This window comes from Hippoglossus hippoglossus, chromosome 12, assembly GCF_009819705.1.
Source record: "Hippoglossus hippoglossus isolate fHipHip1 chromosome 12, fHipHip1.pri, whole genome shotgun sequence".
In the NCBI taxonomy this organism is placed as follows: domain Eukaryota; kingdom Metazoa; phylum Chordata; class Actinopteri; order Pleuronectiformes; family Pleuronectidae; genus Hippoglossus; species Hippoglossus hippoglossus.
Window position 1 is genome coordinate 3,319,843 of NC_047162.1, and position 15,276 is coordinate 3,335,118.

The 15,276-nt window shown below is 42.6% G+C and overlaps 1 protein-coding gene across 5 annotated transcripts in view; it reads left to right on the forward strand.

Annotated features, from left to right (window-relative positions):
• adamts6 (ADAM metallopeptidase with thrombospondin type 1 motif, 6) overlaps positions 1–15,276 on the forward strand; it is a 64,181-nt gene that overhangs the window by 7,383 nt on the left and 41,522 nt on the right. For all 5 annotated transcript variants that reach the window (XM_034603220.1, XM_034603219.1, XM_034603223.1 and 2 more), the window contains exons 7-10: positions 1,678–1,823; positions 5,413–5,456; positions 8,818–8,923; positions 11,496–11,642. In XM_034603220.1, the coding sequence (XP_034459111.1) occupies positions 1,678–1,823; positions 5,413–5,456; positions 8,818–8,923; positions 11,496–11,642 (443 nt within the window). The remainder of the gene's footprint in view (positions 1–1,677; positions 1,824–5,412; positions 5,457–8,817; positions 8,924–11,495; positions 11,643–15,276) is intronic.

The following is a 15,276-nucleotide window of genomic DNA, read 5'->3' on the forward strand; positions in this document are numbered from 1 at the left end:
TCAGAAGGGGGTCGTAGAGGCTCCTTATGTAGCATCAGGTCCAAAAATCCAGTTTTCATGTTAAGCGGAGCCGCACTTTGATCCACAAGGACGGCTCGTCTGTCAGTCCTGGTTTGGGATGAGCTCAATAGAAAATACAGCCTCAAAACATATTATGGTGGAAGTGAATCACTGATTGGCCGTTGAGCTGCAAGCTGAATTCAGCACATCTTCATCTTGTAATGGATTCATATAATTAAAACTAGTACATAAGGAGATTCATTTTGCAGACTCCACTACAACGTCCCCAGTTCTTTTCCTACTTTCCACTTCTGCTTTTTATAAAATTTCAGCTAATCTTAAAATAGAGTATCTTCTCTCCTGCTATAAAAGGTTTTACCTCTACCAGTACTGAATATAGGCGTAAATCAAACACAAAAAAGTTTATACTGTGCCAAAAACTTGTTCTCCAACCTCCCTCTGATCCCAGTTCAGTCCTCCTTCAAATAATTCATCCAGAATTACACACACACACAACCGTTCCCCTCAGGCGGCTGGAGTGGTTCAAGTGTTGTCAGCGTTGTCAACACATGATAGTTCAGTGTCACTTTGTCTTCGATGTTACCTTTATTGGACAGTAGACGATTGTGACGGACAGAGAATGAGGAGAGAGAGACGGATGTGACATGGAATAAAGGTCCCTGCCTGTGATTGAAAACTGAACTAGGGTCGCTCAGCTATGTGACACCACCATGCCATATGCTTTGATAAATGTTTGCCTAGAAATGCTGTATCACAACTGCTGTCAATCAGTCCACAAGTGTTCTCCATGAAAAATATCTTTTCAAGTTTTGGGGTATTTAGTACTTTAGAGTGATATGAATTATTATAGGAAACAATATGAAATGATATGACATGATACAACAGAATAGGATAAAACATGTTATAACACGACACAAAATTATACAACCTGACACTACATGATATGACATCATGTAGCACAACGTGATGAGCACAATGCAATGCAATGCAATACAACGCACACAAGATAACCTTACTATAAGGGATATACAAATTGTCATATTAATTGTTATTATTGTTAGTAAGTGACTAGTAAAAACAAACAACTGACAGGACAGGGGCACCTCAGGGGGTCAATCAGATTTCAGGTCATTGCCCCCCTGGCCCCACCCCTGGATCTGCTCCTGACATGATACGATTCAACATGACAACATGACACAGTTAAATAATATCCAAAATGATACAGCCCGACTCTACACGCTATGTCAAGATACAATACAATCGAATATGACATAGTATGATACAATATGATAAGACACGATAAGACATGGCATGGCACACGATGCAACAGAATAACGTCAGTAAATTATATGACACAACACCATTCATTGCTTTCTTTCACACACTGAATACAATATGACACAATTCTATATGATTCAATACAACACGCACAAAAGGAAATCACATAATGAAATGTGACAACACAACACAACACAATACAGTTTAAAGGACATAACACAACACCCCATGAGACATGACACAATGTGTTTTGACGTAGTAAGACATGACATTATCCTATGATGTGATATTGTAATGCACTGGAAGAGACTGTAAAGGTTTGATATTATTGTAGTTATTGTAACACGGTTGCATGTGCTGCTTGTGTTGAATTTGCAGCCTAACCTGGAGATTAACCACCATGCTGACAAGTCTCTGGACAGTTTCTGTAAGTGGCAGAAGTCCATCTTGTCTCATCACGGCGACGGCAACAGTATTCCTGAAAATGGGATGGCTCATCATGACAACGCTGTCCTAATCACCCGGTAAGTGTAGACTCTCATCTACGGGATATGGACTACATTTTCCTCACATGCCGGTATAATGATGCTGCTGAGTTGTTCTTTCGGCTGCTACTTTCATTGGAAGTAGCGCTAATTTCCTAATTTTGAGCAAATAGGTTGCAGGTTGTTTTCTGTACTGTTGGCTCATAAAAGCTGTGCAGTCACGGTTCAGCTTCAGAGTGTAGTCATGTGTGTGTTTGCTAATAGAGGTGGCCAGCAGGTACGGCAGTCAAACCTCCAAAAGTCCAGTTCTTGTGCACACCCTCTCAACCTGTAACCGTTAAAGCCGATGGGAATAAACACCTCAGTTCTGAAAATAAAATGTGCTGTTTCAGACTCGCTCTACCTGTCACGCTGCAATTTATGTTAAGGGTGTTACCATAAAACAGCAAAACTCTGTCATTACCTGGAATAGGCTTCATTGTTGCCAGAACTGTTTTGGCTACATAACCTAGCAACTGAAGAGTACATTCCCCCCACTGGTTTTGTTTAAAGAGAGGATGGCGTTCTGTGATTGACATGGGCTAAAGCCAAGATGTTTGACTCCGTAGGCTTCGCACAAAACAGCCTTTCTATCATTAGTGTGCTCATGCTTGTTGTCTGTCAGTTGATTTTCTCCAGCTGCTTTGGCTCACGTTTTTATTATTGGTTTTAGCGTCGTTCCGTAAGAACCAGCAGTAAAGACTTAGTAGCTTAGTGGTGTCTACAGACAACAGTCATGGGATTTATCTCAGGGGCTGTAATTGTTTCTAGTTCTTCTGTAGGACATGATATAACATGGTCCTATTCTCATCGCTTAAAGATGCCAAACACCTCTTGGAACTGTTTTGTAGCTTACTCATCCATATTTAGCAGCCATATTCTCCACAAAGGGTAATTTGGTAATTGTCAGACCAGGTCTACACATGCCAACCTGCACCACCCATAACGAGAAGAAAGTAACAGCAGCAGCAACAGATGTACACATGTCAATGTCGCCACTTACAGCACCTTAAAACCTTGTTGTAGCTAAGGTGCTAGCAATAATAGCCTATATCTACACTTAGCAGAGACAGACCAACAATATCATCTCAATGGAGACCTAACATGGAGACCTAACAAATTTAAGTTTAGGATTAACTCTGTAGCTTTCAACTCCGTTTTGTTCTCCGACAACTCTGGAAAATTGGTTTGTCAGAGCTTGATTGTTAATAGAAGAAGCAACTTATGTGATGTGAGTAGTGAGGCTGAAAAATACAAGATTTGTGCTTCACAGCCAAAGATATTGAAAGGATTAAATTGTCCGAAGCTCAACTGGCTAAAACGTTATGCTAGGTGCTATAAGGATAAAAGCCAAGGCCAAAAACAAATGAGCTAACATGTTCTGTAGATATTTTTGAAATTTTATGTAGATATTTGTGGACCAGACAATGACGCCTTATAACTTAAGTGATGACCTGTTTTGTAATAGCTCATAACCCTTAATCTAGTGCAATCATCAAGTCAAAAATTTCAGTTTGAAATTTCCCAAACTGCAATTTTCCCCATTGCCTGCAGGTGGCATAGACTTTAAATTTGTAGAATCTTTTTTGCCTGTAGATGGCGCACATCAACACTGCAGTTACTTTCTATGCTGATGGGTAGCCACACCCCTGATTCACCTCAGTGCTTTGGGTCAGTTCCAATATGGTGGGACATCGGTAACCTTTCAGTAAATATAGCATTGGTGAACCGTGAAACCAAGGCAAAGCGTAGGCGAGAGATAATGAGATAATAAGCTGTGGGGAGGAGGCCCCAGCTGGGCTCAGTGATGCTAACACTGGAGATAGTATAAATAGCCGATGGTCGACACCAGGAAGCTTCTATTAACCACCATGTCTGGAGGAGCAGTCTGACATTCCTTCTAGGAATGCGTTTACAAAGGTTTAGATTTAAAGATGGCGGATGCTTGCAGCGTTCACCTCAGAGGACTTTTAGTAATGAGCTGAAACTGTGACAGAATTTCTTTATTCAACACTGGATTAAATATAAACTTAGTTAAAGATTCATTTTATTTGTCATTCGAAAACATGTCACTTTTCGGTGAGACAAAAACAAGACATGCCACATTGGGTTTAAAGAAAAAGCACTTTATGACTTTATAAATATTCACTGGAATAATTGATAATGAAAATAATTGTTTGCAGCCTCCGATTCAAGGCATAAGATTATACTATTGTGAATACTAATTTGGGAACGTGCGACACATGTAAGAGCATGTATCTTTTGTGTTGGATAGATAGCAATGTTTCACTTGCTATCTACTGGTAGAGTGTATGGATAGATTTGTGAAGAATAAAGTAAAAGCACTGATGTAAAATATGAAGGGAAAGCTGTTGCCAGGAGAAAATATATTTGCTTTATGTGGATGAACTGTGGATCACTATTTGCATACTTCTAGTGAAGTGTATTCTAATTATGTATCCACAGGTCCTCATTACACACATGCTAATCATTACTTACTGAGGCCTTCATGGTCTAGTTAGATTCACAGAGGTGGACATTTTTCCTGCATTTAGTATCACTATATTCTACGTCTACTACTGCTCCATCAGTGCCGCTCCCCTGTAGAGACGGACCAGCAGGACACACTAAACTTAATCTTTCTCAACACTCAGCAGTAAATGGCAGATTGTCTGTATTATTGTAGCACTTTTCCGGTCTTGATGACCACTTAAAGAGCTTTAGATCACAGTTTTGCCATTCATCCATTCAACAGGGCATCTAAATGCAGCACTTTCTCCATCACATGTCATTCACACACTGCCGGCACAGACAACAGGGGCAATTGGGGGTTTAGTTTCTTGTCCAAGGACACACCAGCACATGGGATGGGGGAGCCGGGGGAATGAACCACTGAACTTCTGGTTAGTGGACGACCCGCTCTACCCCTATTGCTTCTTTGATAGTTTGTGTTACCATTCTGCCTTATTTGGAATGTGTCCCATCACAAGGGGAAACTATGGAAATACATCAAAACAAATAGATGTCCTGAACGAGGTCATGGTTGTACCTCGCTGATCCGATGTGAAGGAGGGAGCGACACCGAGGGAAAGCAAGGAAGGAAGGAAGAGGAGTTTATGGCAAGCAGGAGCGCGAGGAGGGAGAATGAAATTAAATCTGCTGTGCCCTTGTTTTTAATAGATTAAAAGCTTTAGGAATGATTGGATCTTTCATTTTAAATGTATGATGTGGCCCACTGTGTTCAGGCCTTGTTTTCCCCCTCGGCTCTATTGGATTACCTGTGTGTGAGTTACGGGAGTTAGCAGTTGGGACACGGCATGACCGAAGCTTTTCACTTTATTCTCGTTGACATTTGCTGTGTTAGCCCTGTGACATTTTGCCAAAGGCTCATGCTATGGAAGGAGCGAACCAGGTGTTTTCACAGCTTTCATTACATGCTATTGTTATGCTAAAGGTTGAGATTATATCTGGTCAGACTGTGATTAAACATGGAAAGAATGAGCGGCAAAGTGCCAGTGGAAGAAAATACTGTACACATAAAAAATGTAGAGTTAATGAAATTGTTTCTGTTCTTTCCCTTTTTTTTCAGATATGACATCTGCACCTACAAGAACAAACCCTGCGGAACCTTAGGTGAGTGGACTGAAGAGCAACGTTTCTATACACTGTTTTAACATGTGTTTTCCTGCCAAATAGGTAATCTTATACTATATGATTATCTGGTGTAGGAGCTCATTCTTTTTCTTTTCCCCCTCTGGAGAGGTTTTCATTTTCACCTTCAGCGTGTCCTCAGACAAACCTTATTCGGCAGCCTTTGCAGTCTCCCTTTAGGAGAACACCAGACAGAACCAGAGGGATGTTTTCACTTGGGTTATTATAGCTCCTCGGTGGCTCTCCTCTGTTGGTTGAGGCCAGGAGTGCTGATCCCGGACAGCCGTGGTCACCTCCTTGCATGGCCTCCAATTTATAAAACCTGTCTGTCTCTCTCTCTTTCCTCTGCCTCCAGCCTCAGTTGGTCTGAGGTGTTTACACTTCCACTGGGGCTGAGGAAGAGAAAGAGAAAGGTATGTGTTGGACAGGCCAGGCATGAGACTTAGGGTGGAGTGGGGGGGTGGCAGGTGGCTAAAGAGGAGAGTAGTGACAGAAGGAGGAGAAGGGAAAGAAGAAGAGGAGGAGTTGAAAGGAAAATGGAAGGGGAAAAGGACAATTATAGGGAGTGTGAGAGTATGCAGGAGGGAGGTAGAGTTGGTGATATGCTGGTTGTGGAGGTTATGGGGGTGGAAAAAGGACAGCAGGCAATGGCACACACACACACACACACACACACACACACACACACACACACACACACACACACACACACACCCATCTCTCTCCCTCTCTTCTTCAACTCCCCCACGCCACCCCATCTCAAACCTCCCACCCACCCAGGCCTTCCACTCTCCACATCTTATCTTTGTAAAGGCCCTGCAGGCACCACAGTATATCTTGAAGGTAATATTGTGACTTCAGGGGTGGTTTGACAGATTGACCGCATTCGTCACATTCCCCGGTCGCTTTAATTGCCCTGGCATCTGCTTGGCTTCCTCGTAGTCTCACCACCACCACCCTGACCCCACCCCTCCTCTCCTCCCCTCCTCTCCTCCCTCTCCTCTCGGGGATCATGCTCCCAGGTCAGATCGCTGGCCTTTAAGGTCGGCGAGTAATCACGGGGCTGGAGATAATGCACAGTCCAGTTAAGAAAAAAAGACCCTTGCAATGTGTGTGTGTGCGCTCACCCAATGCTTTGCGCGTGCACATAGTCACACACACACACACACACACACACACACACACACACACACACACACACACACACACACACACACACACACACACACACACACACACACACACACACACACACACACACACACACACACTTCACTCTCTAACACACACATTCTTAAACTAATCGTAGAGTAGCCACCCTCCCTTTCCTCCTCCTTTCTTCACCTCCAGGCTCCCTCTTTCCCTGCAGTAATGGTTTCAGTGGCCTCCTGATTTGCGAGTCTATTCTTGTTTAGCCTCTTAGCAAAGAGGATACAAAAGCCATGCCACTTTAACAGGGAGCCAGAGTTCATGCAAACTATACAGGGACGCTGACCAGCCAAACATGATTCATGTCTTTGCTCACTGTAGTGCAAATGGGATGGTTCGTCAAGTTTATCCATATCACACTTTGCAAAGAAATCGCAGCGCTCATTTGGCCTCTGACTGGAAGTTGCAGAACTGAGTTCATGCATCACAAAGTGAGAGTTTGAATTTATTACAAAGCAGACCTTCAGCTGCCTGTGTATGAAACACATTAATACAATTACAATGTAATACAACTATACAGCTATTAGTCCCATCGTTATAAGCGGTTTACCATTTTGTTTTTTTTGGCTTGGGTTTTGACAGGTGTTTATATAATTGTATCTGCCCTACTTATACCAATGGGGGACTGGTTAAACAACATAACTTTTATTTCTCTACTGTTATTGTTATCTGCCTCATCCTCTTCAATTAAAAAGTGGGGACAGTAAGTTCAATCATGTTCCATGCACCGGTCTGATTTTAATTGTGTTATCTCATTAGTGGTGTGCAAAGCTGCAGTTTCGAAAACTGAGAATTCGGGGTAGAGTAAATGTAACAACTGCTGATTTAGATATTTTACAAATGCCAACTTGTCCAGGAGCACCAAGGTGAAATCTGCGTCTGCCCTCATCCCCTTTCTTATGTCCAACAAGGAAACTTTGTTTAACAATACCGGCGTCTTTCCACCGCACTCCTAGTTGCTGTTGCCCACTCCATGAGAATAGTTGCTCTCCTCTTCAGCTCTGGCAAACCAATCATCACTAGATGACCTAAAAACACATCACAGTGTGGAAATGTTGCCATGGAAACCAGATTTTAACTTTGGCATGATGCGAAATACAAAGAGCTTTACCTGGTGCTGATTCGGCTAAATCAGTATTTGTTGAACTTGAATTTGTTGAAATCCAGCTCTCCTGCTTTAATAACACCAGACTAGAGATCAGCTCGACCGGCTGTTAATCCCGATGCAACCAGTTCCTAATATTCAAATTAGATGGAAATTCAAATGAATTATTAGAATGTTTAGAGTTAAGAGTTAAGTGAGAGTTTTTTGTTTCCTATACTGTGCACTGACCTTTTAGGTTTTTTACATTTTATGTGTCTTCTAGTGTCCTCAGCCTGAAAATAATGAAAAATATTACTACGTGGAAACAAAAAAATTGAAATGCTCTTTCCTTCCCACAGTTACACACATCCTCCTATGACACACATGCGAACAGATGCACACAAACAGACACACACACACACACACACACACACACCTGCTTTGGGCTGTCATATGATCCACTCTCCAGTCACCTGTAGATGTAATCTGTGAAGGATTGCCTCCTGTCTCCCTATCTGACCTGTCAGGCATTAGGAGAAAAAGGACTTGCGACACCTGGATTGGGAAGAGGTTTTAACTTTAAAACACCTTCTCCTCTCCCTTTCTCTCTCTCCCCCTCTCCCTCGTTCTCTTACCCCACTTCTGAAAAATGAGGAAAACATGTATATTTTCTGACAGCTTTCTGTTGGGGCACGGTGTTGGTGAGGGGGTTCTTATGTTCCCTTCCTTGGCTCGCGTTTTGGTGATCCCTTGTTACCGTGAATTGAAAAGTATAAATCTAGCCCTTGTCTAGACATTTTACTGCAGTCTCTGTAGTTTGCAAGAAATAATGAAAAAAAAAAAAAACTGTCTAGCCGATGATGCTTAACTCAACTCTCCAACACCCCCAAAGTGAATGTATAGCAGCAGATTGTCTTTCAGCACTGCTGTAAACAAGTCGATCATATGTGTGGAATCCCAATTTTATGACTATGCCTCCTAAGAATGCTACGTCCTCACCCTGTGTTTGTGTGTTTGTCTGGCATGTGTGTGTGTGTGTTTTGTTGACAGGCTTGGCCTCAGTGGCTGGAATGTGTGAGCCGGAGAGGAGCTGCAGCATCAATGAAGACATCGGCCTCAGTTCCGCTTTCACCATTGCGCACGAGATTGGCCACAAGTGAGTTTTAAGACTTTTTAAGAGATCCCAATATAAAATATCCAATTTGACCTTACTTTTATGATCCAAATGGAAGAGGTGGGACAAAGCAAATGGGTTTTGAGCAAGAAGCACTCATCCTCACATTCACTGAATTTCACGTGTTAAACATTTTCTCTTAAAAAATGCACGGCCATGCACAGATAATCTGCTTTCTCTATGAGGAGAAACACTTGGACAAATATAATGCTGTAATTAGTGAATTTGAAGTTTAAACATGGTTAGAGCTGCGACAATTTTGATAAATAAGCTTAATCGATTTCACAAAATTTCACTGAATTCCCTGGTTCTCAAATATGAATAATTCCATGTTTTCTTAGTCTTGTATAACAGTAAACTGAATATGTCTTCTTGGGTAATTTGGAAATGTCATGGCCATTTTTTCTATTTTCCGACATTGTATAAACTCAATGATTATTTGACTAAATCTGAAAATAGTTGACGGCTCAACCTATTGAATATTGTTATTCTGTTCACCGTATTGTCATCGTCATGGCTTTCCAGTTTACTGAGACGTTTGGTGTTTTGTCTTTTGTCTTTTCTTCCTTCCTTCAGATTGGTATTTTCTTTACTGGCATAGTTTCAGATGTTTAGGAACAGGCAGTTCAGTTCAGCAGCAGCAGCCCCGGGGTCTTTACTCTCCGACCATAAAATTCACTACTTGTCCTTATTTCTGTCAGCCCTGCTCAGATCATCATTGTCACTGGTCCCCTAATACGATTACATGACTACATATGCGACACTGCCAATTTCTGACAACAGGCCTTGAAGCTCTGTGATGCAAAGTTCTGGTGTTTGCTCTAGTTACGGATGCCACCTTCACACAAACAGAACGAACAGGCAACCTTTTAGGGCAACTTTATCAAATGATTGTGTGAGTTATCAAATGTCGCATTTTAGTTAAGCGAGAATGGTGAATTCGACTTGGAACGAGCAGAACAGAAAAAAATATTACGACACATTCAGGAAAGGATTACACAGATGTTCCTGCTTGAATCCAATTGTTTTGTCTTCAACTTCGCATGAATCCCAATGACTTTGGTTGTCTCCTGACGTTTAGTCCAGGAGATTCACATTTGTGTCCCCGCTCAGGATGAAACTAACGCTATTCCCATCATTCCTAATTGTTTGGTACTTATAAGCAAACATTAGCAAGTTAACGCACTAGACGAAGACAGTGAACTCAGTTAACATGCCTGCTTAATAATGAGCTCAGACACCGCTTTTACGTGGTGTAGCCTCACAGTGTGGGACATCAAGTCATTCCAAGTCAAAAAAAAAAACAGAAGTCCAAGTGAAATCACAAGGCACTGCTGGTAAAGTTCAAATTCAAATTGTGAGCCTTTTTTGATTTTGACAAGTGGAGTCCACATTCATCAGATTCATGACTCGATACTGACTGGAGTCCAACACATTGGACCTGTGTCCACACTACTACCAATGAGATTCCTTCTTTTGCTTCAGATCCTTGTAAAACCTTTTATCGCTTTCACGACTGTGCGCTCTAATAATTGCTCTTAAACAAACATAGCTGACTACTTGGGCTCGCCAGACCTGCATGTAGCCCCTTCTTTCCCCCAGCAGACGACTTGAACTGTATCTCCACATATTTCCTCATGTAAATGTCAGTGTCTACATACCTCTGGCTCTTTCTTCCTGAATATAAAGCAAAATAATGATGATGTATTAGTCTACATATCCCTCTCGAGAGAGTTCAGCAAGATGGCGATTTCCTTTATTATGTCTCATGTCTGCTTCTGTTGTGGGGCAGTTGTAAAAATAGTCTCTGCTTCTAGAGGATGTATAAAAAAAACACACTGCAGTGGGGTTTCAACTCGGCTGATTTATTTCCAGAGTAGGGTAAAATGTCATAAACGCCAGCCTTAGAAAAACAGGTTCAGACTGTGCGATGTGGTTGGGTTTGTTATATACATTAGACCTGATTTGTGCTCCTGGACTGCAAGGAAAAGTAAGCTTTGACATCCTGCTGAAACTTGAGATTTTCTCTCAAATGATATCCAGACAGATAAGCTTTTTTTTTTTTAATGAATTGTTAAAATGATTTATTTTCAGCCCTCAGTGTGAAATAAATTCTTGAGGAGCTTTCATAACAGACCACAGGGTTGGGAGGTGTTTGGGTTTTTGGGTCTTTCTCTCTCTTTCTCTGGTGAAGCCACTGATCTAAAAGGACCCCCCCTCCCCTCCCCTCCTCACCCCATCCCCATCCCCGCTCCAGTTGGTGTCGACTCCCACCTCACGGCCTGCTCAGACCTGCAGGACGGTGATTGACAAGCAGGCATCAGAGTGGTGATTAGAACTTTTTCGTTCCTGCCGAGCTCCAGACAGAGTTTGACCCTTGACCCCTGGCTCTCCTCCACACAGCTGTTTCAGTGCCACAGAGCTCGAACATGACAGCCAGGGCCAGTGAGGGAGACATCCTCCAGTTAGCATGCTGGACTTTCCAATGTCATTCCATCTAAACTGAGCAGTAAACTGCCAAAGACATTAATTCCATTTATTTTGTGTGTTTCAGTTTTGGGATGAACCATGATGGCATCGGCAATTCCTGCGGTACCAAAGGCCACGAGACAGCCAAGCTGATGGCCGCTCACATAACAGCCAACACCAACCCTTTCTCCTGGTCTGCCTGCAGCAAAGACTACATCACCAGCTTTCTCGAGTAAGTGGATGATGGTTGTTCCCAGTGGGACTGTCTGAGTGTGTTTGGGTTTGCCTCCGTGTGTGTGTGTGTGTGTGTGTGTGTGTGTGTGTGTGTGTGTGTGTGTGTGTGTGTGTGTGTGTGTGTGTGTGTGTGTGTGTGTGTGTGGAGTACAGAAAAAGGTGCAGCCTGCAGCCGTCTCGCTTCACAACCCGCCTGCCACTGGCGGGCCCTTGTGGTGACCCGCTAGCCTGCCTTATATGAAAGTCCTTCCCCACTTATTCACATCCATGTCATCACTAAGACTCCTGCCAGACCTCCTTGTGGCCGTGTATGATAACTGGGTGCTTTCCACCCATGCATCCCTGCACCACAAGGCGGGTGATGTTAGAGCTCGTGTGGTCCTTGGTGGTGACGTGTTGGCCAGCTGCCCTCAACCGCTGCCCCACTGTTTAGTGGATAGGTCAAAGACGACAACACATTGGAGCACACAAATAAACAGGAGAGTAACACTGTGACATTTCAGTAGAATGAGTCCTGTCAGTCTGGAATGATAAAAAACGTTTTGGTGCAGAGTTCGAAGGCCTCCAGAGTCTAGGATATGAAGGATGTGATGATACTGTGACGATGGTAGGACTGATACCCCTACGCCTTTACACCAACATGGAGCCGGTTCTGTGCCAGTTTGCAAATTTTTACCAACCAGATGTTGTGAACCATCAGAGGGAAAGAGAGGGTGGAGACGGAGACATTGAGGAAGGCATTACAATTACCATTTAGTTGACTTTCATTGTACACTTTGCAACACCCATGTTGATTTCAATGCATCCTTGATTTTCATTGGTTCTGCACAATACTGTTGGAAACATGGACTGTTTCATTGGGTAGCACTATGACTTCAAGAATCCTGAAGAGAACTGGTTGAAGAACCTGAGCTAATTTGGTAGAAAGAGGTTTGTTTGAACTCAAATTTCTTACCTTTAACCATCATGGGTTGAAACTGCCTTGTCTGAATGAGCAGCATTAATTGGGTTTTCACAGCTAATTTCAAGTGGAGAGAGGAAAGAAAGAAATAATTAATACAAATTAAATTCACTCTTTCTTCTCCACTAATTATGGTAATCCATTTTCTCCAGGACAGTATCCCTGAATCCCAACAGCCTGGTCTCAAACAACTCTCTTTTTGCTCCCACATTGGGGACGGCTGGTGGCTGTTGAGTGAAGACGGACATTGCTCCACAGACCGAGCTGAAAAGTGAATTATAAAAGTGCATTATACTTTTTTCCTGAGAGGGCTCAGCCACTGCTGGGAAACGGCTTCATTGTTTGGGAATAACAATCAGAAAGTGGTCAGGATTGTTCTCTCAAATGAGAAGCATGCTATTCTACTTTAACTATCAGAGAATGAGGTCAAGGATTCCTCAGCAGCTCTCTGAAATGGCTTGCTCGCAGCAATGGCACGATGGCTGTAAACTGCTGCAAAGAGCCACGCTGACTCAGTGGAACTAGCGGACAGAACCAAGTTGTTCAGCAGAAATTGGAAAAACATGCCAGACACAGCTCCGAGTGAGTCACGGTGTCATTTGAGGTGATCTAATCAATATTTTTGTATTAACAATGGATGAAATTGGCGTGTATAATGTGTTTCTCACTTGTAGTGAGAAACACACATAATCCAATTCCTCGGGTTTGAGTTTTTTAGTGTCTTACCTCATTGTTTTATTTTTTGCAACTTTACTGTTTTGATTCAGCCTAACTGCTCTCATCTGTGTTGATTCTATCAGGCAGCTGTTAAAGTGGAAAAAAGGCTCTGATAAGCCCAGTGGTTCAGCGCTAAAAACTTACTAGTGAAAATAAGAGTGGACTTAGCAGTTAAAGAGACAAATATTCCCCTAAGGAATTGACGGAGAACAAAACAGAGCTACAAGCAGTGTGAAAACTGGACTTGGTGTCCAGAAATATGTCTCCAAATGGATGCTAATTTCAAATCAACTTATAAATTTGAACATACTGTCAGGTCTGTGTGTGGTGGCTGGTGCAATTGCCTTTAAAAGAGCAGACTACTTCCAAGTGAAGTTGAACAGGATCCTATAGAGAGGGAAACAGCTGAAGGTTCATGCCAGGACACTGCTGCTGACTTAAAAACATTGGCAACATCACTGTCTGAAAGGAAGTTCTACTTAAATCGGATTTTTATGCTATAACAGGTGTGGTTTAAGTTGTAATCCTCTAGATTTCAGTCCTGGTTGATGTTAGGACACCCAGTTCAATATTACAGCAAATGCTCCTTCAGCAGCGTCTTTGTCTGCGAACAGAGGAGCAGCTGATGTGTCCGTTTACAGTGCACCCAAACAAAATCACATTGTTTTAATGCAGATGTCATTCAAAAATAATTGCAACCGCAGTCTGACCCCCTGCAAGATTTAAAACTGATATGCAGTTGAAAAATGCAGAATATGACCACATCTTTTTTTGTGAAGCTGCTGCTGTCAACGCAAAGTTCCTGTGGCTGCTTCACAATAAAACACTCAGAGACGATATCGATGAAATATCGATGCATGCCTATTTGCAATAACTACCAAGTAAGAGAGGTAGTTACTGAATTTAAGTACAGTGAAAGTCTAGTTTAGAAATGAAAAGCTGACCATAAATAGTATCAAAAATAAGGTTTTATTTGATCCTGATTTGAAATCTGAAGGATCATAATTCTGAGAGAGACAGTGATGTTAACAGGTTTTACGGTTTTGTCTGGACTGTTACCTGCCTGACAAATGAGGTCAGAGGTCACAATCCAGTGTCAGAGAGTCTTACCTCAGGAGCTGGGAACAGGGACATCCAGTCCACTCCTCTAAAGCCATTACCCTGCTGTGCTAATATGGATGCTCATGTATAAAGACTTACATGTATCTGGCTTCCTCTGATTTGCCCTTGGTAGAAACATGCAGAGCACATTATTCCCTTTTAGTCTTGTCTTTTATTGTCCTCTTGATAATAGAGCCCATATATTTAAGCTTACCCCTGCAAAGAAGAACCAGGCAGGGTTCCAATTATCTCAATTTTTTGTCACAGACCCAGAAACACTGAACACAGAAATCTTTCCTTTTCAGTCTTTGCGTAGAGGACCTTTCTCGCCACAGTTTAGCTTGATCGCTCATCACTAAGACCTGAATGCTGCTTGCAAATCCTAATAATACACAACCCTGTGGTGAAGTATTGATGGGATGTGTTGCAAGTCTGCGGTGTGTCTCTGTGTGTGTGTGTGTGTGTGTTTGTGCATTCGTGTTTAGTTAGCAAGGCCCTCCAAGAAAGCGGATAACAGCGGCTGCGGTTGTCAGATGATGTTTCCGGCTGAAAGCTGTTAAAGGAGGGTTAGTGAACAGCACTTGTGACAGAGATGACAGTATTATATGCCAGCTTCCAGCTGGGACACAAAGAGCCGCTTCTCTGCCGCTCCGTCGGGTTCCTGTCCATTTCTGGCTCAAGTCTCTGAGGACGACCGAGGCTGTGCTCCAAGGAAAAGGACACAAAGTTGTTTCACTGCGTCTCAGAGCAGCATCTCCCTTTGCTTTGTTTATTATACCTCCGTTTGTATCACCCTGTTGCTTGAGTTTTGTCTTTTCATTCGGGTTTTATTGCCTTAAGCTTTTATGTTTCT